The sequence below is a fragment of the Onychostoma macrolepis genome, chromosome 07, assembly GCF_012432095.1.
Source record: "Onychostoma macrolepis isolate SWU-2019 chromosome 07, ASM1243209v1, whole genome shotgun sequence".
In the NCBI taxonomy this organism is placed as follows: Eukaryota; Metazoa; Chordata; class Actinopteri; order Cypriniformes; family Cyprinidae; genus Onychostoma; species Onychostoma macrolepis.
The window spans coordinates 37,755,364-37,778,882 of record NC_081161.1 but is presented as its reverse complement, the minus strand read 5'-3'; the positions used below and the strand labels follow the sequence as shown (position 1 = coordinate 37,778,882).

The 23,519-nt window shown below is 37.7% G+C and overlaps 2 protein-coding genes across 2 annotated transcripts; both read right to left on the bottom strand.

Moving 5' to 3' along the window:
- Positions 1–606: 606 nt before the first annotated feature.
- Positions 607–4,465, bottom strand: trmt10a (tRNA methyltransferase 10A). Its single transcript, XM_058781516.1, has 8 exons — positions 4,337–4,465; positions 3,277–3,478; positions 2,678–2,840; positions 2,432–2,503; positions 2,260–2,334; positions 1,723–1,872; positions 1,161–1,266; positions 607–1,052 (listed from the first exon to the last, which is right to left on the bottom strand). The coding sequence occupies exons 2-8, from the start codon at positions 3,462–3,464 to the stop codon at positions 799–801; spliced, it is 1,008 nt and encodes a 335-aa protein (XP_058637499.1). The 5' UTR covers positions 3,465–3,478; positions 4,337–4,465; the 3' UTR covers positions 607–798.
- A 2,484-nt stretch (positions 4,466–6,949) lies between these two features.
- Positions 6,950–17,230, bottom strand: c07h4orf54 (chromosome 07 C4orf54 homolog). Its single transcript, XM_058781509.1, has 2 exons — positions 12,435–17,230; positions 6,950–8,868 (listed from the first exon to the last, which is right to left on the bottom strand). Exon 1 carries the CDS (start codon positions 16,852–16,854, stop codon positions 12,454–12,456), a length of 4,401 nt encoding a protein of 1,466 aa, XP_058637492.1. The 5' UTR covers positions 16,855–17,230; the 3' UTR covers positions 6,950–8,868; positions 12,435–12,453.
- Positions 17,231–23,519: the final 6,289 nt, after the last annotated feature.

The following is a 23,519-nucleotide window of genomic DNA, read 5'->3' as shown; positions in this document are numbered from 1 at the left end:
ATGTCTGAGACTGAAAAGGAAAGTTCCTCATCAAATTTGCTTTAAAAAACCTCAGCATCTCAAACGCTCAAGTGATATTTCATTAACCTGACAATAAAGCTGAAAAAAAAAAAAAAAAAAAAAAAAACATACGACAGCAACAAAGTACAAAACTACTTAAGATCAAGATTTGCCCTGTTTTCTCTCTTACTGGAATCTGAGTTTTATGTACCTCCCTTTTTCTCTCTGATTGGTCCTTTGTGTCTTTTTCTTTTCTGAGATTGGATGGCTTACATCTGAGTCTTACCATGTCCGAGCTTGTTCTCTTGGCCCACAAGTACAAATCCCACTGTGGCAGAACAGCAAAGACAGCTAATATGCACAGTCTGTTTCCTAGTTAGTTCTTAGTTAACATTACTTAGACATTTAAAAAAAATACTGTTTAGTACAGGACTGCGATTTAAGAACGTACCAAATATACACTTTGAGCAGATCAAATATTAAACATTTACAATGAACAAAAAGCTCATTGTTATAAAATAAGAAATTTTGTAATTTTCTTTTTCATAAGATCTATACATTATTGTTTGTTGTTGGTTTTTAAATGGAAAAGGCTAAAAAAAGGGGCAATTTCTTATTTTTTAATTATTATTATTTTTTTGTCATGAAATTGGTTTCAACAAAAACACTTTCAAGTCCAAACCTTTGCATGAAGCATCTCAAATCTCAAACTGAGATATTAAAAAAAAAAAAAAAAAAAATCAGAAAAACAATTAAAACATTTCCAAGAACATTAAACATCTTAAATGTTACATATCTCTAAGCCGTGTTTCGCTCGCTGGAATCTGACTGGTTTAGCACAGGTTTGTGTTCTTCCTGTTTGCTTTCTGATTGGTCCTTTGAGTCCGTTCTCTTTTCTGAGATTGGCTGTTCTGTGTCCGAGTCTTCATCAGAGTCTTCCTCATCATCGCCCTCTCGGCCCACTGGCACAGCTCCCTTCCTCTGTGGCAGAACGGTAAAGAAAGCTTCCTGCCAGTCTCGTTTCTCCAGGAATGCTAGGATGATTTCAAAAACTGTGGCAAGGGGGGAAACGATTGGTTCATTTCCACTAGGAAACTTAAAAGTAGTATATTATAGAGGAAGTGTCATTTGAATGGATATCTAGAGAGAGGGAATCTCACCGTGATTGACGGCCAGCACCTTGCGGCTATTCATCTTGACGAAACTGCCCAGAGGAAGCTGAGCATGAGCAATGCCAAGCTCTTGGGCTCGACCAAATGTGATTCCCTGTAATAAAGCATTTGAATTCCCCAAAACCAAGAGCTTAGGTGAAACTTTTAATGACCTCAACATAAAAATTATAATAAAAAAAAAATTAATAAATAAAAAAAAAATTATGACAAGTGTCACTGTATTTTAAGCTCAAAATAAAATCTTAATCTCCATGCAAGCAGGGCATGCAAGTTCAGTAGTTTCGTTAGATACAATAACATCATGATTTGAAAGTAAATATTATGCTGACCTTTTACCGACCTACACTTTCAGAAAAAAAAGTTACAAAGCTGTCACTGAGGCAGTACCATAAGGTACAAAACCAAAAAGTTACATCGTTGTACCTTATTTACCCCTAAAAATACAGTACATAATACATTTTGAAAGGGTTTCTCCCCAGTGACAGTTTTGTATCTTTTTTAGTGATGGTGTAGGGTAAATTTCCTCTTTTAGTTCTCATAAGTCACTCACCTTATGATGGTTGTGGTCCACCAGACCTCCAATCACATAGGCTTTGGCCTCATCCAGTTCTTGTAGCACATTGGGTGAATCAGAGGTGAGGTAGATTAGGTCCTCCTTCTTCATGATTTCATGAAATGCATCAGGCTCGAAATGGACATCCTACACCACATTGAAATTTAGAAGAGATGCTTTAAAGGCATTGCTTTCCATTATCCAACATTCATAGCTCAAATACACTCATTCTAGTGCTGCAAACTTTGACTCATGATTTGTGGAGAACTAATGAGTTTTTTTTTTTTTTGTGTGGGTGATGCAAGGGCTCAACGATGTACAAAACATTGTCAACACTGAATTATATATTCATTATAAATCCATGTAAATCCTTGAAAATGCCAGTTGCAGATATGCATTTTGTACACACAAGCCAAAAATATACAGTATGATTTGATTATTTAAAAATAATAGATAGGTTTTATTGTTTTTGTCAAATTACATTTGATAAATATTTGTAATATTCATTATTAGTAGTGTCATTTCACAGCTTACCTTCCAGTTGACCCAGCCTTTGTTAATTTCATCCATGACTTGCTTTAACTGACCGCCATGACTTGTAAGGTAAAACTGAGAATGTGAGATGGTAGTGTTAACTGAACGCTCACCTTTAAGTTTGATCTTAAAGATCACATTTATATTATATCTATTTGAGGGAAACACTTGCCTGTACAGGGTGCAATGTGCGTCTGTTCTCAGCATAGCACCTCTGAATCTGCTTGTGAAGTTTCTTTACATCCTAGGCGACAGGAAAAAAATAAGCTTAATTTAATTCAGTGACTGAACTTTAATGATGTAATTTTGTGTTTCTGTAAACAATGCAATGCAGCATGCAAATGTATTTATTAAATTGATGACTGAAGTTGACGTTGTTAATATAATGGCAGTTAAAAAGCACTGGGCTTCGTCTTACCTTGAGCACCATGAGGTTATCAAAGCTGCAGTCTATGACCAGTCTGAGAGAGCTGGGCTCTGCCGACCTGCACAAACGCTTCTTTCCTGTCCACTCCACTCCGTCTTCAGCCTGCGCTTGTCTCTCCAGCTTCCTCTGCTGTTTTCTCTCTTTCCGCTTCTGTCTTTACATAAACAAGTGAGAATTAAAGCACATATTAAATAAAAGACTATCAGCAGGAACTGCTTGGCCATGTAATAATAGAGAAAAAGAGTTTTACTATGCGTTTCATCATTTTGAATTCTTACTTGCAGTATAATTTTTGGTGATTATAAATCAAATATTATTGAAACAAAACTAAAATAAAACAAAAATATTACATGAAAAACGTAGGTTTTTTTTTTTTTACATTAGAAATGTTGCCTTGATAACTAACTGACATAAAAGGTAAAGTTCTAAAATGACTAAAACTGAAATAAAAATGAATCAAAATTATATAGAAATATATACAAAAAAAAAAAAAAAAAAATGAAAACGTAAAATATACAAATAAAAGCTAATTCAAAATATTAGTAAATACTATAATAGTATATAAATCATTTTAAAATTACACAACTTACTTGCGAAGTTCTCTCTGTTCTTCCCATTGTTGACTCTTAAGAAGTTTCTTCCTCTGTCTTTTAGACAGTGTTTCAGTTTCTCCAGTCTGTCCGGTCTCATTTTCATCCTTTGCAGATTCATTGTCATTGTTTGCACATTCATGGCTGCTCTCCTGCACAGCAAGTGTATCGGCCATATCGGTGGCCATCTAGTGTGAAGATCCTGGATCAGCAACAATGAAACAAATGTTGAGAAGCTTTTTTTTTAAATAAATAAATAAATGAACGCATAAAAATGACTGACAATGTTGTTGAAATTCATAATTTACTCGGGCTTGTTATTTTGTTTTGTTGCCATTTGAGGGGGAAGATGCTTAAACGTTTTTCAGGAGCCTTATAATAGAAGGTAGGAAGATTTCAATAAAGGATAATAAGATGTTACTTCTTAAGAGAATGGTTCAATTACCTATTGACCAGTGTGTCCCCTAATAGGCTATTACTCACGCAAATGGGGACACACTGGTCAGTGAGTGAATCTTTAAAGTGAACCGATTCAAAAGATTCGAGTAACTGAAATGAATCGTCATTCCAAAGACTACTCAAACAAACAAGTTAACAGCTACACACCGACACACACACGGGTTGGTTCAATTTTTGACACAATCTTTAGTCACCGTATGCGCGTTTTATGTGTGACTATGATACCTAAAAGAAGCTTTTCTATCAAAGGCGGCAGATCTCAATCCTAATGTTTACTTTTCCCTGCAGACAGTCAAAAGCCCATGATACTGTCAGTATAATTACAAATATTTTCCCTGCAGTATCATGAGCTCTTGACAGTCATGTTATTGTATCAAGGTACTGCTTCCATATTACTTAACATGCAACCCATGTTAACGTAACATAGCTACATCTCAATAAATTGACAAACATCAGCTGTTTTCAGAGTACGTCTATTAAAATAAGGCAAAACATCAGGGGACCTTTAAACGAGCATGCCGACATACGTTGTAAAATGTCTGATATAAATAACAGTGATAACTGTGAATAGCAGAATTACATATATGAAAGTGTAAACTACCTCTAAACTGCTGTCTTTGCAGTGCTGCTTTCATCTCGTGCTCTCACATGCTGCGTCATTTAAAAGCGACTCGTTCAGCGTGGAACGTCCACAGCTCGCCATGTTGGTGAGGGCAAGTAAGGGCATTTAGGCATTTGAAATCTCCGCAATCATTTTCACGTTTTTCTGCGGTAAAAGAACGGCATTGAATCTGACATAATGATGTGAATAATCATATATCGTGTATTCTATATAAATATACACTTACTTCAAGTTCATACTGATCAGTAATTTTATTAAACTATTAGCCTATCTAACAAGAAACATGGAGTAGCCTATGTTTATTTTATTCCACAGAGAAATAAAACATTCAGGATGAAACATATATTTAACAGAGAGGTATTTTATAAAGTTCAGCTATACAGATATTCTGAGGAAAATGCTTTATGATGCTAAAAATATCCCCTTTAAGATTTAAAGAAAATTGATTTTTTTTTTTAAAAGGGGGGTTGGTGTCAACCATAAAGCAACAATAGTTAGCCTATGCTAGCTAATGCAGATATTGTTTTCTGTGCTGTTGTTTATCTTAAACACAAATATGATATGGAATGTGTGACTGTTCACAGCATGGCTTGCAAAATACCCTCCTAGCATATAATGTCACACTAGATTATGTTTCATGCACAGGTGGCCTAACTGAAATATTCTGCCATCCTTATAGCATTCACATTGCCACATGGTAACAGTGCTTTTAATGGCAGAGAAAAGACAAAAATTAGCATGCAATTTGTCTGCACATATGTCGTTCAAAAACTTCAGAATTAGCATTTAAAAAAAAAAAAAATGTAATAAGATAATTTAATTTAGATTACATTTTTTAAATTAAAACGTATTTTTTAAATTTAATTATTAAATAAAATTTAATTTAATAATAACATGTTTTTGCCGTTATAGTTTTGTTTGTTTTACCTGCTACCTACTGCTGTGGTCTACAAGAAAAACAAAAACAAAATTGTAATGAGAACATCTAAAAATGCGTTAATAGAAAATAATATTAAAATTTAGTGAATTAAAATTCAGAACACTGCTGTTAGAGCATGTCTCCTGAGTAGAGTTACCACTAATATTTAAGTTAACATTCCCATTGCTCCCTAGGAATGTGTGACAGACCTTTAACTAGACTATCACCTTTCACATTAGCACTTTGCAACACATATTAGCATATGGATTTGTTGCTTCCCATATATTAATTCTCCTGATCGTAGGCACTTTATATAGACTTTTAAATATATTGCTGTCAGGGAGCTTAAATGGAGCTCTTAATATGCATCTTAGCTCCACTATGGATGGTAAAAATACTTTGTGCAGCTGACAGATAGATTGTGTTGGCAAACAGTTTTAGGAGTGGTTTGCCAGAGCCATTCTTTTAATGCCATTATGCTTAGTAACAACAACTGATATGGGCCCACGACGTCCACCTACAGCACTCAGTGGAAAATTAACAAATTATATTTAAAAATTGTGTGTCTATTAGGTGCATATTGCATATTGCAAGTAGCATTCTCAAAAATAAAAAAATATACATAAATAAATATAAAAAATAAAAGGAAGAAACAACAACAACAAAATCATGATATCAAGAACTTTTTTTATTTATTATTTTTCCTGTAATGTCAAATCAGATAACATTTCTCCCTTGTTTTGAATCTCAGTCTTTATTCTTTCTAAAACGCTGTAATGCGTATTCTCATCCAATATGCCGCCTATCCATCTTCACACATACTTCTAACCATTGCAACATAACTTTGTCATCATTTAAACATTATTTATCAGGTGTAGCCTTTAAAACAGTGATTGCTTATGATTAAGCAATGGCCATTACAGGAACATTCAACTTTCAAATGTTGTCTTATGACATTAAGCGACTCCTGATTACATCACTAGGAGCTCTTTTAACATCTTTGGCACAGACCAAACAAAACCAACATAGAGCACATACCAAATAAATACATTTTCACATATTTATGCTGTTGTGTTTCACAGATTTATTTAAAAAAAAATACCTTTGAGTAAACTTAGCTTTTTCAGTTGAAATTAAATGCACTGAATGATACTCTTATTAATCTGAAGACAATGCCACACCAAACTTTCTTAATGACAGCTTAACGGACTGGCCAGCAGCTCCAACAGCTGAAATAATGAATGAATTCACAAGTATACTATAACATGAGTTATTAAAAACAAGCTATGTGCATCAAAAAAGATAAAACAGTGGATCCAAATGTATTGCCTCTGTTATTAAAAGGTTCAGAATAATGTCAGTTATAAAAATTGTCAGCTCGTATTGAAAAGATTTGAAAACAGAAATTTAGCATTACATCATTTCTCATCAGTGAATGGGTGCCGTCAGAATTAAAGTTAAAAAACATACACTGTAAAATGTGATAAGTTGACTTAACTTAAAAAAATTTAGGAAACCTGTTGCCTTAAAATTTTTAAGTAAATGATCATTAAAAAAAAATAAGTTAAGTGAATTGTCAAGTTGACTTAACTTTTTTTTATTTTTTTTTATTATTATTTACTTAATAATTTTAAGGCAATGGGTTTCCTCAATTTTTTTTAAGTTAAGTCAACTTATCACTTTTTACAGTGTAAAAACAATAATCCACAAGTTCTGACGGCACCCATTCATAACAGAGGATGTAAATTTCAAAATTTCTCCAAATCTGTTCCAATGAAGGAAAAAAGCTCATCTACATCTTGGATGGCCTGAGTAAATTTTTAGCAAATTTCCATTTTTGGGTGAACAATTACTGTAATGAAAATTTTATATATCTTAGGCATATAACAAGGATAAGACAAAATATTAGATTTCAGATTACACTTTGACTGAAATAAAAAATAAAAAAAATAAAACAAACAGTTTAAATAGTTTATACCCTTCAGCGTGTACAGATTACTCTTTTGAAATTGAGGTATAGTTGATTTTTCCTTAAATCAAAAATACCCTGGTGATTTGATATGACACCAAACAGGTTGTCTAAAGCTACATTTCGTACACTGTGTTTTGTATAACAGTCTCTGTATTAAAAATACAATGAATTTCTGCTAATATCTGTCATTTCTTCACCTGAAATCAATTCGCCTGACCTTAATTCTGTGTCACTGCAGCCAAAAGGGATGAAACTGTAATACCAAATCAAAATGAAATGGTAAACGCATTCTCTCACACACTCACACTATACCGGTACTGTGAGATAATAGAGGAACACAGTCCCCTATAACATCCCATTCACCACATTATCCACACATTTTTGTGTGTTTAAATGAGGTGGTTTATGCACTACCAGCAGAAAAACAACAACAGTAAATAATAATAATAATAAATATACAATATAAAATTGTAATGCAATCCATTTATTTCACATAACACCTCTCAAGGATGAATGCTGAGATTCAAGGTCAGGAGAAGAGCTTCAGTCAAGGAATGACGGATAGCAGGAGAAATTTTGTGTGTTTTATATAGAGAACCTGTTAACAGCCTTAACAACAGTATCAATTTAAGTGCCTATTTATAATAGAGACAGTTTTATATATATCCTGATATTGGATATACAGTATATCAGCCAATATTGGCTATATAGTTGTGTACACACATTAGAAATTTTACATTTCCTTAAACATCATCTAATGCTCACTCAAATTTAGTCTTGAAAAAACACACATAATTTAATAATACTGTTAAATGAAATATTTACCAAATCTCAAAATGAATATAAATTTATACTGTATATTAAATTGGTGTGATGCCTAAATTCACTTAAAGCATTTAAAATGAAAAATGTTAAGGTAACACTTTAGAATAGGGAACACTTATTCACTATGACTTTTCCCTCAATAAATTTCTAATTTGCTGCTTATTAATAGTTAGTAAGGTAGTTGTTAAGTTTAGGTATTGGGTAGGATTAGGGATGTAGAATATGGTCATGCAGAATAAGGCATTAATATGTGCTTAATTACTACTAATAAATGGCTAATATTGTAGTAATATGCATGCTAATAAGCAACTAGTTAAGAGACCCTAAAATAAAGTGTTACCAATTTTAGTTGTTAGTCTTTTGTTTTCAATTTATTTAGATGAAATAGTATAAAAAGGTTGTAATATTGGCTATTCATCAGTTAACATCCATAGCATGAATTTTATTATCTGTGCATCCCTAGCTGTTGTACTCTCATTTGACTGACATTATTCTAAAGGTGCTTAAAGGGATTTTTTTTTTTACAGTAACCCATACAGTAAATGCACTTTCAAAAAAAAAAAATTCCAATGCAGAAAAATCCATCCACTTTCACAAAGATTTGAGAAGCAGATAGAACAGTTTAATAACACAAAATAAAGCAAATGGGATAATGAGCAGAAACAAGCGGCCCACAAATAATAATGGGAGAAGGAGGTGCGATTTCTTGATGAAGATAATGAAGGAGATTCCAAAATATAATAAATGAGTTCAGCAAAAAAATTAAATCAGTGAAAAGATGACGTCATGTGGCTCCTGTATAAAACAAAACAAGAATGATATTAAAAACTAAATTTAACACTAGCATTCTTCTGTGAGCAATGCGAACACAGTTATCAGTTAACCGGTTAGTTATTCAGACCGTACTTAAAATCAAGCATGATCTCCAAGTGTCTCTAAAACCATCCGCTCGCTAATAGCTGGATTATAGGTCATTAAAATTTTGCAGTTTTGGCATCTCATATTACTCCCCAGCGCCGTGCGATCGCACGCCCGCTGATTTGTTTGTATAATATCCCTCAGGCAAAGCTTCTGGCCCGCCTCTGGGTCTTTCCCTTTAACATAAGGCTGTCCTATAAAAAGGTGACCTGCCCGCGCCCCAAGCATCTCAGGACGAGGAGTCTTGATATCCAGCAGCAGCTGGCACAACACTGTATCAGCACAAACACATGCCACAAACTGGCTGACCTTTCTCTCCTCCCACTGCTATGCCAACAATGCCACGCCTCTTCCCTTCTGCCCACGGGCAGACGCCATGCCACCCTCCCATCTTAACACTATCCATACCATAGACATACAGTAGCTCTTGAGGAAATAGAACAGTAGTCATGTATTTTGAGGGTGCTATTTTATGACATTAACAGCAGGAGACATTAACATAAAATCATTTTTATTTATACTCATATAAACAAAACAGTATACGCATGGTACACTCTCAGAAAAAAAAGGTACAAAGCTGTCCCTGGAGCGGTACCCTGAGATACAAAAGCTAAAAGGAACATCTTTGTACCTTATTTATCCCTAATCAGTACATATTTTAAACTTACATATTAGCACTTTAAAAGTACATATTAGTATCTCAAGTATACATTTTAGTACCTTTTGATAGGATACCTCCCTAGTGACAGTTTTTTTTGTTGCTCTTAAGCTGCGTCCCAAATGACACACTATACACTATGCACTTATACACTATGTACTTATGCACTATGCACTCAACCATGTAGTGTATGAATTATATAAGGTTATTTTGTCATTAATAATCGGAGTCTGATAGCCCCACCCCCTTCGCGACGTAATTAAAGCTGCGACAGCATGAAGTGTTCAACATTCCACACTTCATTTTTTCAGTTATTTAAGTGCACCATCCGGGTATTTAAAGTGCACTTTTTCTTTTTGGAATTTTCAGTGCGAACGCACTATTTATACTACAAAACGTCATAAATAGTGCATAAGTACGCAATTTGGGATGCAGCTTTAGAGTGTAAAAAAAAAAAAAAAGCTAACAAGTACATCTTCGGACCTTATTTACCCTTAAATTGCTAGTACTTTAAACTTGCATATTAGTATTTTAAAAGTACATATTAGTATCTCAAGTGTACATTTTAGTACCTTTTGATAGGATACCTCCCTAGTGACAGTTTTTTTGTACCTTTTTTTCTTAGAGTGTAAGAAAAAGCTCTTTAGAGTGTAAAAAAAAAAAAAAAAAAAAAGCTAACAAGTACATCTTCGGACCTTATTTACCCTTAAATTGCTAGTACTTTAAACTTGCATATTAGTATTTTAAAAGTACATATTAGTATCTCAAGTGTACATTTTAGTACCTTTTGATAGGATACCTCCCTAGTGACAGTTTTTGTACCTTTTTTTCTGAGTGTATTAGTGTAAAGCATATAACTCCTTAGTTGAACTTATTTATAAGATGCAAATAGCATTAAACAAAATATTCATAAATAAAAAACAAATCTTTCATTAAAAAACAGAAAAGTTTGATAAAACAGGTACAAAAGCTTGATAAAAAGGTACAGAAGCTGTCACTTGGTGGCACCTTTTCAAAAGGTACACCTTTGTTCCTTAGTTACCCCTAAAGGGTGCATATAAGTACCTTAAAGGTGCATATTAGTACCTAGATGGTATTTGTACCTTTTGAAAAGGTACGACCCCATTGACAGCTTTTGTACTGTTTTTTTTCTGAGAGTGAATAGAGAAATAACACTGTGGCAATGTGGGTCCACCAAATTCTGTACACTACAGTCTTACTAAGGTTATGTGTCCGATTCTAACTCATAAGCCATGCAAACCTTGAATGCATTGCAATTCTGTAAGCTTTCACTGTTAGTTTGTACAGAATCATCTGCAAAATGCATAAATGCAAATTTAAACCCAACACTCTAAAAGAGCAGATGGCTACTAGCTTCCAACAATGCAAGAGCCATTATTTTTTCATTGCTTCTGGGTTAGTATTAGTTCAATCTGAAGTTGCTAAATGTAAACAGGGCCAAAAAAAAGGAGATACATTTTCTTCATAATGGAAGCATTGATTTCTTCTAAGATGGTCATTGGGAGGCAATTCTTATATATTAATTATCTCAGTTTTGACTGCTGAAGTTAAGTAATTAAAATTAAACAGCAAAATGGCAATGCTATGTCTACAGGTCTTAAGTCTTATTTTATTAAGATGAAATATTAGAAAACTTTTTTTTTTTTTTGGCTTATGAGAACCTAAGAGGGATAGTTAACCCATTTATTATAATTCTGTGATTATTTACTCACCATCATATCATTCCAAACTTGTATGACATTGTTTTCTTCTGCAGAACAAAAAAATATTTAAAAAAAATGTCCATACAATGAAAGTCAAAGGGGGTCTAATGTTGTTTTGACAAAAACAGTTATTCAAAAGAGGGCCATTACTAGCTGCAAGTAATATAATCAGACACTTAAGCAGGTGCCCCTCAAATCAATGTCATTTTATATTTAAAAAAAGCAATTAAGATTACATTAAACAGTACCCCTTGTGACCAGAAAGAAAAAAGAGCTCTATAAGGAAACACTTGTAGCTAGATGTGACAGGAACATGCACACTCAAAGTTTTTCATCAGAGGATTTACTGTTACATTTATATTTATTGTTAATTTGTGGTTATTTATTGTACATTTATTGTTCATTTATTTTTTGTTCATTTAATTTTGCTTTTTTTTTATTTGTTTTTATTCGGTTTTGAATGAAATTCATACAAGTTTCAAACTTCATTTTTGGGTGAACTATCTATCCCTTTAATTTACCCATATAATCCATAGCCTAACATTGTGTTAAACAATACAAATACTTTCTGGACTGGAACAATCAAATAAAAGCAAAATTATTTCCCAAACCTGGAATAGTTCTTAATAATCAATTCAGATATATAACTTCTATGGTTTGCTTGAATTAATTATATACAGTGTAAGTATATACTGCAATTCCAAAATATTTAAGTTTTAACTTACAAAAGGGTATTCAGTATGAGATAGTGTAACTGATTTATTCCTGTAAAACATTTTAAAGATGACATTCAAAAGATTTAAAACAAGCTATAACAAAAGGTTAGTGACAAAAAATGTCTTATGGATATAAAGAAAGTCGTGTTGTCTAGCTAGGAAGTAAGACATTGCCATTGCCATTTAGTATTTTTGTATGATAATTTTCATACAAAGGATTTTCACTTTAAATGTATGGAATTGTTTTTTTTGTTTTTTTGATTTCTTTAAAATCCCTTACCATTGTGAAAAAAATGCTCAGTGCATGCAGATATGATGAAAAAAAAAGAAAGAGTTTGGACTTACGTTGTAGGTGAGTGAGGTTTTACCTATGCTCCACCACAAAGCTCATGGTGGTGCCATCGAAGGAGGGGGGAGCGATGATCCTTGGCCCTTGCTGGGAGGTAATGCTGATGACAGGCTGCTTGCTGTTGGCCAGCCTGCTGGTTTTAACATGTTGAGCCATGGAGGTGGTTTGCGACGACTTCCCAGATGGCATATAATAAGGGCTCTCCATGTAAGCTCCATCCTCCTGCTGTCCCATGTGCAAATGGGATTTATCCCCATCATCTGCTTCTGACTGCATAGAGAGCTGGGACTGAATAGTGCGTGCGGGGATCATGGTGGTTGGCATGTATCCCGGGTAAAACATGTAAGTATGGCCGTAAGCTCCTGGGCCGAGAGCGAGAGGGGATATTGGCAATGGGACGGGGGTCATGGGAGGCTGCTGCGGCATGGGGACGTCCACATACTGCCCGGTTTCCGGGTCAAAGAGACGCCTGGTTGATGGCTGCACTGGAGTGTCCACCAAGTAGTAGTTTCCCGTGGTGGGATCCAGCAGCATCTTTCTTTGGGTTGCCTGGAAGTGATCTGTAGGGATGGGGGAGGGTTGAACCACAGGGGAGAAGCAAATAACTTGAGGCTGAGCAGCTTGCATTGGGACAGGCAGGGGTGTGTGGTAAATAGTGGCGGTAGGGGTATCTGGGGACCGTGTCTCCATCACAAAAGATGAACGGTTTGGTGACGGATAGCTTCTGGTGTCACTGCGAACCAGGTAAGAAGGCGGACTGGCTGTTTGGGTTTTACTTCCTGCAGTTGGGATTGTATAAACAGCTGTTTTGCCCAATCCAGACGTGGTTGGCTTTATGGCGGGCGTTGCTTGAGGCTTCACTGGTATGGTTAGGTAATTCTCAGAATCTGCGGTGGAAGTGAACTGCAGTGGGGCAAACTCGGTCTCACTGCCATTCGGCCGCTCCCTCTCTTCTAGTACACGTTTCGGCTGAGATATCTTCAGGGAAACGGGTATTTTTGGAGATTTAGTTGCAACGCCCTTGGAGCTCAGAGATGCTGGTGATGCAACGTGCGTTTGTGGTGCTTTTGTGGGTAATGGCTTCTGGCTGATGTTTTTACACGGTGTTCCTGTGAACTGCATGAGCGTTTTAGGGCCGTTTCGCTCTTCCCGGGCGATCGGAGTGGTTGATGACTTGTCGTCTTTTTTAGGTGGCATCTCGTTCAGGTTTGAGTTTGAATCTCGTCTTAGCAATCTATCAGCGGGAGTGGAGCTAGAATTGCTTTCCTGTTCTTCCACGCTGTGTTCCTCGCTAGTAATGAGCGAGAGCACATGGCTGTCCGTTATCGGCCGTGGTTCTTTTTTTCTCTTCCACTCGTTCTTGTCAAAAACATACAGCTGCTCCATCGTTTTGACAGCAGCTTGCAATTTTTCCAAAGCGGCCTGGTTGGCCATTTTGGGTTCGGTTTTCTTCTCGGCTGTGTCGCTCGATTTATCTTGTTTTCGTGTGCTTGTTTCAATTCTCACTCCGGCTGGCACTTCTTGCTTTGGCAGCCTGTTAGCTACAGCAACGTGAGGGGAGGACCTGTCGGTCTCAACTATATCCTCTGGAAATCGTCTCTTGGGGGGGTCTATTAAATTTCCAGATTGCTTCACATTGCTATTTGTATTCACAGACTGGCATTTAATCACTATGGGTGAAAGAGAGGCTGAGTTCAGATGAGGACTCTGCTTTAATATCTTGTGCTCTCCATCATAAGTCGAGTGGCTGGATTTGTTGTCGTTGTTATCTAAAGACACAAAGTGATATGAGCTCTTAACCAGCTTACGCACGTCTCTAACCTGGTGAATGGGGGTCTGTAGCTTGCCCTTGTTATCTCTAATGTCTCTGACTATAAAGTGAGGCACTTTGTCAGACGACTCACCCTTGAAAGCCGCGGCGAGCGCTTGACACCTGTTGTCCTCAGCTGTCTTGCAGCCTAAATTGGGAGTCAGTAGCTTCGCGATATTGAACGGGTCGCTTTTGTTGTCCCTAACGCTCCGCAAACTTATTTTGATTTCGGGCGACTTCGCTGTCACCGCGCTGCGCGTCGCGTCGGACACATAGAGCGTGTTTGAACGCCACTTCATAGCTCCGCTCTCTGCTTGATCGTGCGTGGAGGAATTCACATTCGGCGGCGGTTTCCCAAGGTCCCGTTCCGCGGACGGAAGCTGTATGCTTGGCACAAACAAATGTGACATTTTAGTGTGCTTGCCGCTCGCCGAATCGACGCTGAAGCTGGTTTCTCCCGGACACTCGCGGAGCAGTTTCTCCTCAGGAGTTTTGTCGTTTTTATGTTCCTTTTGAAACTCTAGCTCGCCGTCCCTCCACGATCTGAACGCGCTATTTTGGCTTCGAAGCAGCGTGCTTTTGGATGCTTCGAATGCTCCTTTTTTAGTATCATTCGCCGACTCTAAATTAGTTTCTGATGCACTCGTCAAAGGCTCTTCTTTGCGCCCGTCGTCTTTGGCATCGCTTGAATTACCGTCTACTATGTCGCCCAGATCGTCCACGCAGACGATCGTGAAGTCGGAGTCGGCTTCTGAGAATTTCGAGCTCTGCCTTTGCAGCCCTTTGGAATTTTTCTTGGCCGCTTTCTCTCTGTGCGCTTCGTGCGTCCCGAAGCACGGAGAGGGCGCGTGGTGCGCCTCGCATATCTCGCCCCTCTCCATTTTGCGCTCCTGCTCGAACTGCATTTTCTTAGAAATGACATTTTTGAGGAGACTCGATGCGAATATGGCTTTCTTGTGTGTGTCTTCCATGGTTTCTTCTGCATTGCAGGGTCGCTTGCTGGCCTCACTCCCTTGAGCGCTTGGCAAGGTGTTTGTAACTTCATCTGTGGAACGTGATCTTCTAGTGCTTTCGTTTACAGGCTGCCCGGATTTGACATTGCATCGAAAATTGAGAGTTTCGGTCAGTCTTATGAGGCCACTTTGCCCCTGTGAAAACTTACCCATGAGCTCAGTCTTTTTTGTGGTAGACGATGCGTTTTTGCGGCTCACCAAATTGCCGTTCAGTGCAAATATCTCAACGGGGGGCGCTCGCATGCTGGTCAAAGTCAAGCCCGTTATCTCCTTACCGTCACTCTTTTTGGCGAAATGGAAATTGGACGTGGAGCCTTTATGCGCTACTAAGTTTTGATCTCTCCCCTGGCCATACTTTAGGTCAACAAACGTCGACCACCTGTTGATTCCCAGCCCATGATCTGAAGCAGAAGACTCACTAGAAGTACTAAAGTTTATGGCATCAAAATATGGATAGGCCAAACTTTTGAACGCCCTGGCTGTGAGATTGCGCACTTCCTTATCGGCGTCGTCCAGCTCGCTCACCGCGCTGGACGCACCGCTGGAATACTCGTTCACATCTTTGCTTTTCAGTTTGCTGCCAAAGTGCAAGCGCCCCGGCACAGCAATGAAACACTTTGCGTTATCACACACTTTGTCTCCCCTTGCATCCACTCCTCTCAAAACATAGCGGCTTATGCCTTTTACTTGATCTTGGATGTTGCTTGGCTCGTTCACAGCGCGGGAAGTTGCTTTGATTGACAGGTGAATATGCCCAGCTGCTTTTTGCTTTTTTGACAGACTCTCATCTGAGCTGGCACATTTGTCCGCGTCACAGTGATTGCTTTCATGCTTACTGCTGACCACTGCTTCGCTCGTATCAGCCTGGTTGCTTTCCATACTCGCCTCTTTTGCACCAATCGTTTCATCACTGTCAAAAGACGCATAATCGACAAACGAGTAGACCTGGAGATCGTCCTCGATATCCCAGCTGGATCCCGTCTCAAAGTCGTAATCCACATCGTGGTCCAACTCCAAAAGCTGGATTTCGTGGGTTGTGATATAGTGCGATTCATCTTCACAGATTTCAGGCGTGCCGTGACCAGAAAGCACCACAGTGACCTCATCATCCGATAAACTGTTGCTGCTCATATAAACATCATTGTATTGTTCTTGGTTATTGCTTCCTGGGCTCTGCGTCTCCAAATTTGGGGATCTGAGCTTTTGCTCTGTTTTCTCGGTACAATCCGTGTCGTTTTTATCGGCTTGAGGTATTTCCGAAGCTGCTGTTTCAAAAGAGCTCGACTTTTCCATGCATTCCTCCAGTGTGCATTTATGTTCAGTAGATTCATTTACTTTTTCAGTGCAAGGTTTGTGCTCTCCATGTGAATCTCTCATGCCACTAATGCTTTTAAGTATTGCCAATTCACCCGAGTCTCCAAATGTCACTTTCACTGTTTTTGTATCATCCAATTTTAGTTCCAGCAGGTCGTTGAGATCCACATAATTTGACTCTTCTTGTGCGGCTATCAGGCGCATGTCCTGTTTGGAAAGAAAGTTTTTAAACGAATCGGTGTCTTCCCGATAAATAAGTGTTTTCTCCGAAGCTGCCATTTGATTTGTTGGGGATAAAGCCGTGGTTGTACAACCTGAAGTCTTTTAGGAGAGACACCAGTCCCCAGGAATCCCCACTGCACTGCCTGTTGTCCAATCCTAGTGAAGTTGTGGCTCTGCTCTGCCTTCCTCACCCGAGACCGTCATTTTACACGTTCACGCGACCTCGTTTCAGAGAGGCAAACCACACTACTGTCGGCCTACTGTACTTTCTCGTAGAATATGTCATGAATATTCCCGTAACGATGCGACGCGAGGCGTTTTTCTGAAGACAAACGGAGCCCGAGGTCCATGACACAGCCTGTTGTGTCGCGCGCTGTCACTTAAAATGCATATGACTGCAAATTTAGAGCAGATGACGAAATGCGAAAACGGCTATTTTAGAAACCAGGATGTTATGTTCAGCGTGTTTTGTTACATACAGCAGACAAGGCTGACTCCCCCGACACAACATTTGTGCTAAAAATGAATCCTACTTAAGCTTCTCGCTCAACAATGTGCGCTTTTGACGTGTCACCGCCTTAACCCAACAAAAGAAATATGTCACAGCCATATAATCGCTCTCAGTCATGTGATGGAAATGTTGACGCTCTAAATGGAGTTGCAGCGCTACGAATATGAGATGGATTCACAGTCAGAGATGAGGCCTTGATAAATACAGTTGATCACAGTGCTTTGCCAAAGATGGTGAAGAATTTGCGTAATGAAGTGTTGCGTATACCAATAACTTCTTATAAAACCAATTTCTTTTCCCCGCCATAATTCTGTGGAAGGTTTCGTTTTCATGCATAAAAACAGTTTTTGGAGCAAGCTCAGCACCACAGTCGTGCTGGACAGCTCCTTTGAAGTAAACAATAGGCCTACCTCCAGCAGTATGCACTCAAAAATGAATTTGTTCTAAAATGTATGGTAACACTTTAGAATAAGGAACACTTATTAACTATTAACTATGACTTTTCAATAAATTCCTAATTTGCTGCTTATTAATAGTTAGTAAGTTAGTTGTTAAGTTTAGGTATTGGGTAGGATTAGGGATGTAGAATAAGGTCATGTAGAATAAGGCATTAATATGTGCTTAATTACTACTAATAAATGGCTAATATTCTATTAATATGCATGCTAATTAGCAACTAGTTAAGAGACCTTAAAATAAAGTGTTACCAAATGTATTTATCATATTTTATTTATATTTTTCACAGTTAAACTAAACAATAATGTGCTTTAATTTGTATTCTCTCCGTTTGAACGAACTTTTGTCGATTTAAAAAAATGAATCCGATTTTTTTTTTCTCATTTGCCTATGGTGTTTGGGGGAGTGGTCTAATATGAATATTTAATTAAATAGACCTGCGCAAGGAATGCAGATTTATATGTACTGTAAATAGTAAATAGTTGTTTTTGTTATAGGGGTTAGAGGCTAAATGTGTTTATAGACACATGCTGTTTTGTGTAATATTATGGCAGGCTATTTTATTTCAAGTCTTCTTGAAGTTTTCTAAGAACCTTATTCACATTCATCTTTTCCTTTCCCATACAGATTAAATCTGAGAAAAAAGCCTGTATATCAAAATATTTACTTATTCTGCTGTAGTGTGGAGTGAAGGTTTTACAGTAAAACATATATTGAATATTAAAGAGTGTCAATTTTTTTGTGTATTAATCAGTGCTAGGTGTGGGATTTTTCTTACATTTACACATTTGGCAGATGATTTTATCCAAAGCATGTTACATTGCATTCATTGTACACATGTCATCAGTTCTTGATGAAATAATATATTTAATATTTATAATAATAATTAACATATAATATTAATATAGAAGGCTATATTCTATGTCTGTAGTGTAGAACAATGTCATGTGCTGCCGACGAAGCTCAATAACATTTGTTTTACAATTACACAATTAGGTTTTACAGTCCACTATGGCAGTGGTTCTCAAACCCCTCCATGAAGTACCCCCAGCACTGCACGTTTTGTATGTCTCCCTATATCTGACACACCCACTTCAGCACTTGCAGTCTCCACTAATGAGCTGATGAGTTGAATCAGGTGTGATAGATGAGGGAGACATACAAAATGTGCAGGGCTGGGGGTACTCCAGGACAGGTTTGAGAACCACTGCACTATGGCATTAATTCACTATGACTAATTTATGGCAGATTAAAATATAAATATTTACAATTAAGTTTATATATATATATATATATATATATATATATATAAACAGATTTGATACTATATCCTTTGTGTTTAACATTAAAACAAATTATTTTTAATATATACCCTATATTTCTTCTCCAAATTTATGTTTACCTGCTTTTCCATTCTAACTTTGTTCTAACTTTTGCTTTGTTTATGCAGCACATACAGTAGAATAAGACCTGCTGGAGACCTGAAAAGACTAGCAAATATTTCAGACTGGTATATCGTGTTACATTCCTTCAGCAACTGTATATAGGCTGAATGAGAAGACCACCATACGACTGACTGAGCCTGAGATCTGACCTAGTTTGTAGTACTAAACACCCTTCTTTACCAACTCAACACCATCTGACAAAATGGGATAGCTTGCTATGAAGGACTATTTGAGTGATTGCTATTTTATATTTCATGCATTCTATGTACTGTTGTATTTTTTAGGAATAAATGCCCACACAAACGCACACATGCGTATACCGGGCTGCCACAAACAGGGTAATTTTAGTGCGCTATTTAAATGGCTCCTGTCTGCTCAAGCATGTTCAGATACAGTTACATTCAGTGGCTGTATTAATCCAACAGGTGTTAAATCATGTCATCTATTAATCATCAAATGTCAGTTCACACAGTTTAGAGCTGATTAGTTAGACACACCCGAATACAGCTTACATTCTCAGCCAATTTTTCTTTGATTAATTTAAGTGCGCTGTAAGTTCTCATCATTGGATTGCAATGTCTTAATCTAATGTAGTCTGAGAGCTTCTTCATGGACTCGTTGGGACTCTCCTTTCCTGTGATTCTGTTAACATACAATATAAGGACTTCTTTTAAAACTGTCACCCCTTAACGGTGGTAAGACACCTTGTTTATACCACCACTTGCAGTCAGTTCACAGCAGCCGTGTTAAGGGTTTATCAGGTGGTGTGAGCAGAGTTCAGTACCCTGTGATCTTAGAAAGAGTATCTCACTGATAACCCTGACACTCATCCTGACACTGAGTGTTTGACCATCTGTATGCAGTCGTTCATCATTCACCGCAGTGCTGATCAGAGCCAGGGCAGGGGATTTCCAGCTTGTTCTGCAAATTGATGTCAATGATAGTGAGAATGAGTGTTTAAGGTAAGGCCTCTCTGCGGGTCAAATGAATTCAGGTCAGTGTAACTTACATGAATTTTCATTAGCCCTTCTTGCAGCCCTTGCAAGAAAGTTTGGTAACACTTTATTTTAAGGTGTCCTTGTTACCCATGTTACATGTACGTACAGTACTATTATAATAACAATTAATTATGCATATTTACATGCAAGTAAGCCTAAGCCAAATCCTAATCCCAACCCTAACCATCTAGTAAGTAAATGTAGTTAATTAATATTACTCCATACTTAAAGGTATTACACTGTAACAAGGACACCTGAAAATAAAGTGTAACTGAAAGTTTAATACAAATTTATTTCGGGTGGTAACCACCAAACATTTTATATCAGTCTAACACACTGAGTATTAAGCTATTAACATGTTTATTAGACTATTGTCATGGGTATGTGGTTTTAGAAAATAGAAAGAAAAGGCTTGGAGAATGAAATAAACAAACCCACTTTTCCATTTAATAACATTAAGACAAGACAAATACAGGGGGAAAACTGAGGACTTATAAATGGAAGAGAACAAAAGAGCAAACAACATAATTCAAATCAGGTGAGGACAATGAATGATAATTAACAAACAAGAACTGGAACTAAACCAAATAAGGAAAAACAGGAACTCAGACGGGCCGACACGTGACAGTACCTCCCCCTCCCGGAAGGCGCGTCCCGCGCCGTAACACTACCACCGGGGAGGGGGGTTGGGGCGCCCTGGAAGCCAGTGCAGGACAGGGATACTGGGGAGGCATCCAGGGCGGAACAGGAGACTCTTGGCGGCCATGGTGGGTCAGGGGACTCTGGCGGCCATGGCGGAGCTGGGAGCTTGGGCGACCATGGCGGAGCAGGATTCTCAGGGGTATATCCCCCAAAAATTTTAAGGGTGAAATTAGGGCCCTTCCACCTCTGGAAGGAGTCTGGTGGGCGTTCTGGAGGGACAGGTTCTAGGGGGCGCTTAGGCAGCACGGATTCTCGGGGGCGCTCTGGCAGCGTGGAGCTGGATGAAACCAGCGGAGACTCTTGGGGGCACTCTGGCGGCGCGGACTCTTGGGGGCGCTCTGGTGGCGCGAAGCTGGACGGAACCAGCGGAGACCAAGGAGAGCTGGACGGGACCAGCGGAGACACAGGAGAGCTCTTGCGAGGAGCTGGCACTGGCGGGCACTTGCGAGGAGCAGGCACTGGCGGGCTTGCCTTAACTTCTGTCGGCGGGTTTGCGGTGGCTGCGAACGGCGGCGGGCTGGAGAGTGTCGGGGATGACGATTGACGAGGGGGAGTCGAACAGCCTCTCTCCAACACAATCCCGTGGACGGTGGAGATTGGCTCTGAGCCGGAACAGCTTAATCAAGGTGGCGTCATCCCACGCCGTTGCCACGGCCAGATTGCAGAATTCCCCAGCGAAATCATAAAAAGGATGCTTCCGGAGGGCTAGGGCGGCGAAACATTCAGCAAATTCCATGTTACATGTACGTACAGTACTATTATAATAACAATTAATTATGCATATTTACATGCAAGTAAGCCTAAGCCAAATCCTAATCCCAACCCTAACCATCTAGTAAGTAAATGTAGTTAATTAATATTACTCCATACTTAAAGGTATTACACTGTAACAAGGACACCTGAAAATAAAGTGTAACTGAAAGTTTAATACAAATTTATTTCGGTGGTAACCACCAAACATTTTATATCAGTCTAACACACTGAGTATTAAGCTATTAACATGTTTATTAGACTATTGTCACGGGTATGTGGTTTTAGTAAATAGAAAGAAAAGGCTTGGAGAACGAAATAAACATAAACCCACTTTTCCATTTAATAACATTAAGACGAGACAAATACAGGGGGAAAACTGAGGACTTATAAATGGAAGAGAACAAAAGAGCAAACAACATAATTCAAATCAGGTGAGGACAATGAATGATAGTTAACAAACAAGAACAGGAACTTAACCAAATAAGGAAAAACAGGAACTCAGACGGGCCGACACGTGACAACTATCTGATATATTTAACACTAAATCAGCCTAAATACATTGAGTTATAGTTACGATATTTATGCTGTCATTTTTTATATATTTAATAAAATATATTAGAAATATTTAACATTTTTAGCAAAAAAAAAGAGAAAGAAATTAAACATATATTTATTGAAAAATAATAATGAAAATATTTTAAATAATAATTAAAATATTTTTAAATAATAAAATAAAATAAAATTATAAAATATGGCCCACTGAATGATTTTTAAGTGACTGGTAACATTGTTTAAAAAATTTAATTATTTTGCACAAACAAACTGTATTTTGCTTTTCCTTAGAAACCAAGGTATCTAATGTTTAGTTGACTGCCAGATTATTACATTTAGGAGTGGTCATTCATCCTAACAACTTGGTTTAAATTTGGCCTTCCCTATTGCCCTGTCTGTCAGTGGTTCCCTTCATATGTATGCAATAGTTTGAAGCAGTCAACTGCACATTAGCCTTCCTGCCAGAATGCAGCGGTTGTCTGGAGAACTATATTAAGTCTGTCTTGCAACCGAGACTTTGTTTGCACAGAAACTCTATTCTATGAGTATCCATAAAGAGCAAATGATCTCTGCCACAGAATGTGTCTGTGATGTGATAGTAAAGTCGACGGACTGGTCTAGTTTTCAGTGTCACATTTCACAACTTTTTAGTAGCTGTGAGACGAGTGTCCACTATATGTGTATATCTGGAGCTCTGTAAAACAAATTTACAGCATTAAAAGGTCAACCACAGTTAATGATCAAACAGTGACACTCTAACCTTTCAGCTTTCAGATCTAATGCAAAAATCAGGTGTCATATGAATGTTTGTAAGGCACTTTTAGTTGCTATATTAACAGCTAGCACTTTAAAAAATAATTAAAGTGTCAAATATTATTGTTGTTGCCTTAAGCGTTAAGCCCATTGCACACTGAGTCTGAAATTTTCGCACATTAAAAAATAAATACATCAAATACCAGATCAGGTTTGATTTTCTGTGTCTTTCGCATCCGTAGCATGCATTTTGATAGGAAAGGATGACAAATACGAAAAAATGGAAAAACACATGTGAAAATTTCGGACTCAGTGTGTGCAATGACCTTTAGTCTTTTACATCGGTATCATTAAAAAGCACATTGTTGATAATCTTCTTGAAAATTAAAATAGATATTATGTTGCTGAGTGTCTGGTCTGCTAAAGCACGCAAGACCTGTGGGTGTTCTTACAGACAGACGGAAAGATACAGTGAGCTGTCATCAAAACACAAAATGATGGCAGGAATGCTTCATCTCTGATTCCCAGACATTATTCACACACACACACACA

Coding starts and splice junctions, on each gene's coding strand:
- trmt10a (XM_058781516.1), bottom strand. CDS start 3,464: ATGGCCACCGATATGGCCGATACACTTGCTGTGCAGGAGAGCAGCCAT. Junction 1,873..2,259: donor AAGGCTGGGTCAACTGGAAG/GTAAGCTGTGAA, acceptor AATGTGGTGTAG/GATGTCCATTTCGAGCCTGA. Junction 1,053..1,160: donor GGTGCTGGCCGTCAATCACG/GTGAGATTCCCT, acceptor CCCTTGCCACAG/TTTTTGAAATCATCCTAGCA.
- c07h4orf54 (XM_058781509.1), bottom strand. CDS start 16,854: ATGGCAGCTTCGGAGAAAACACTTATTTATCGGGAAGACACCGATTCG.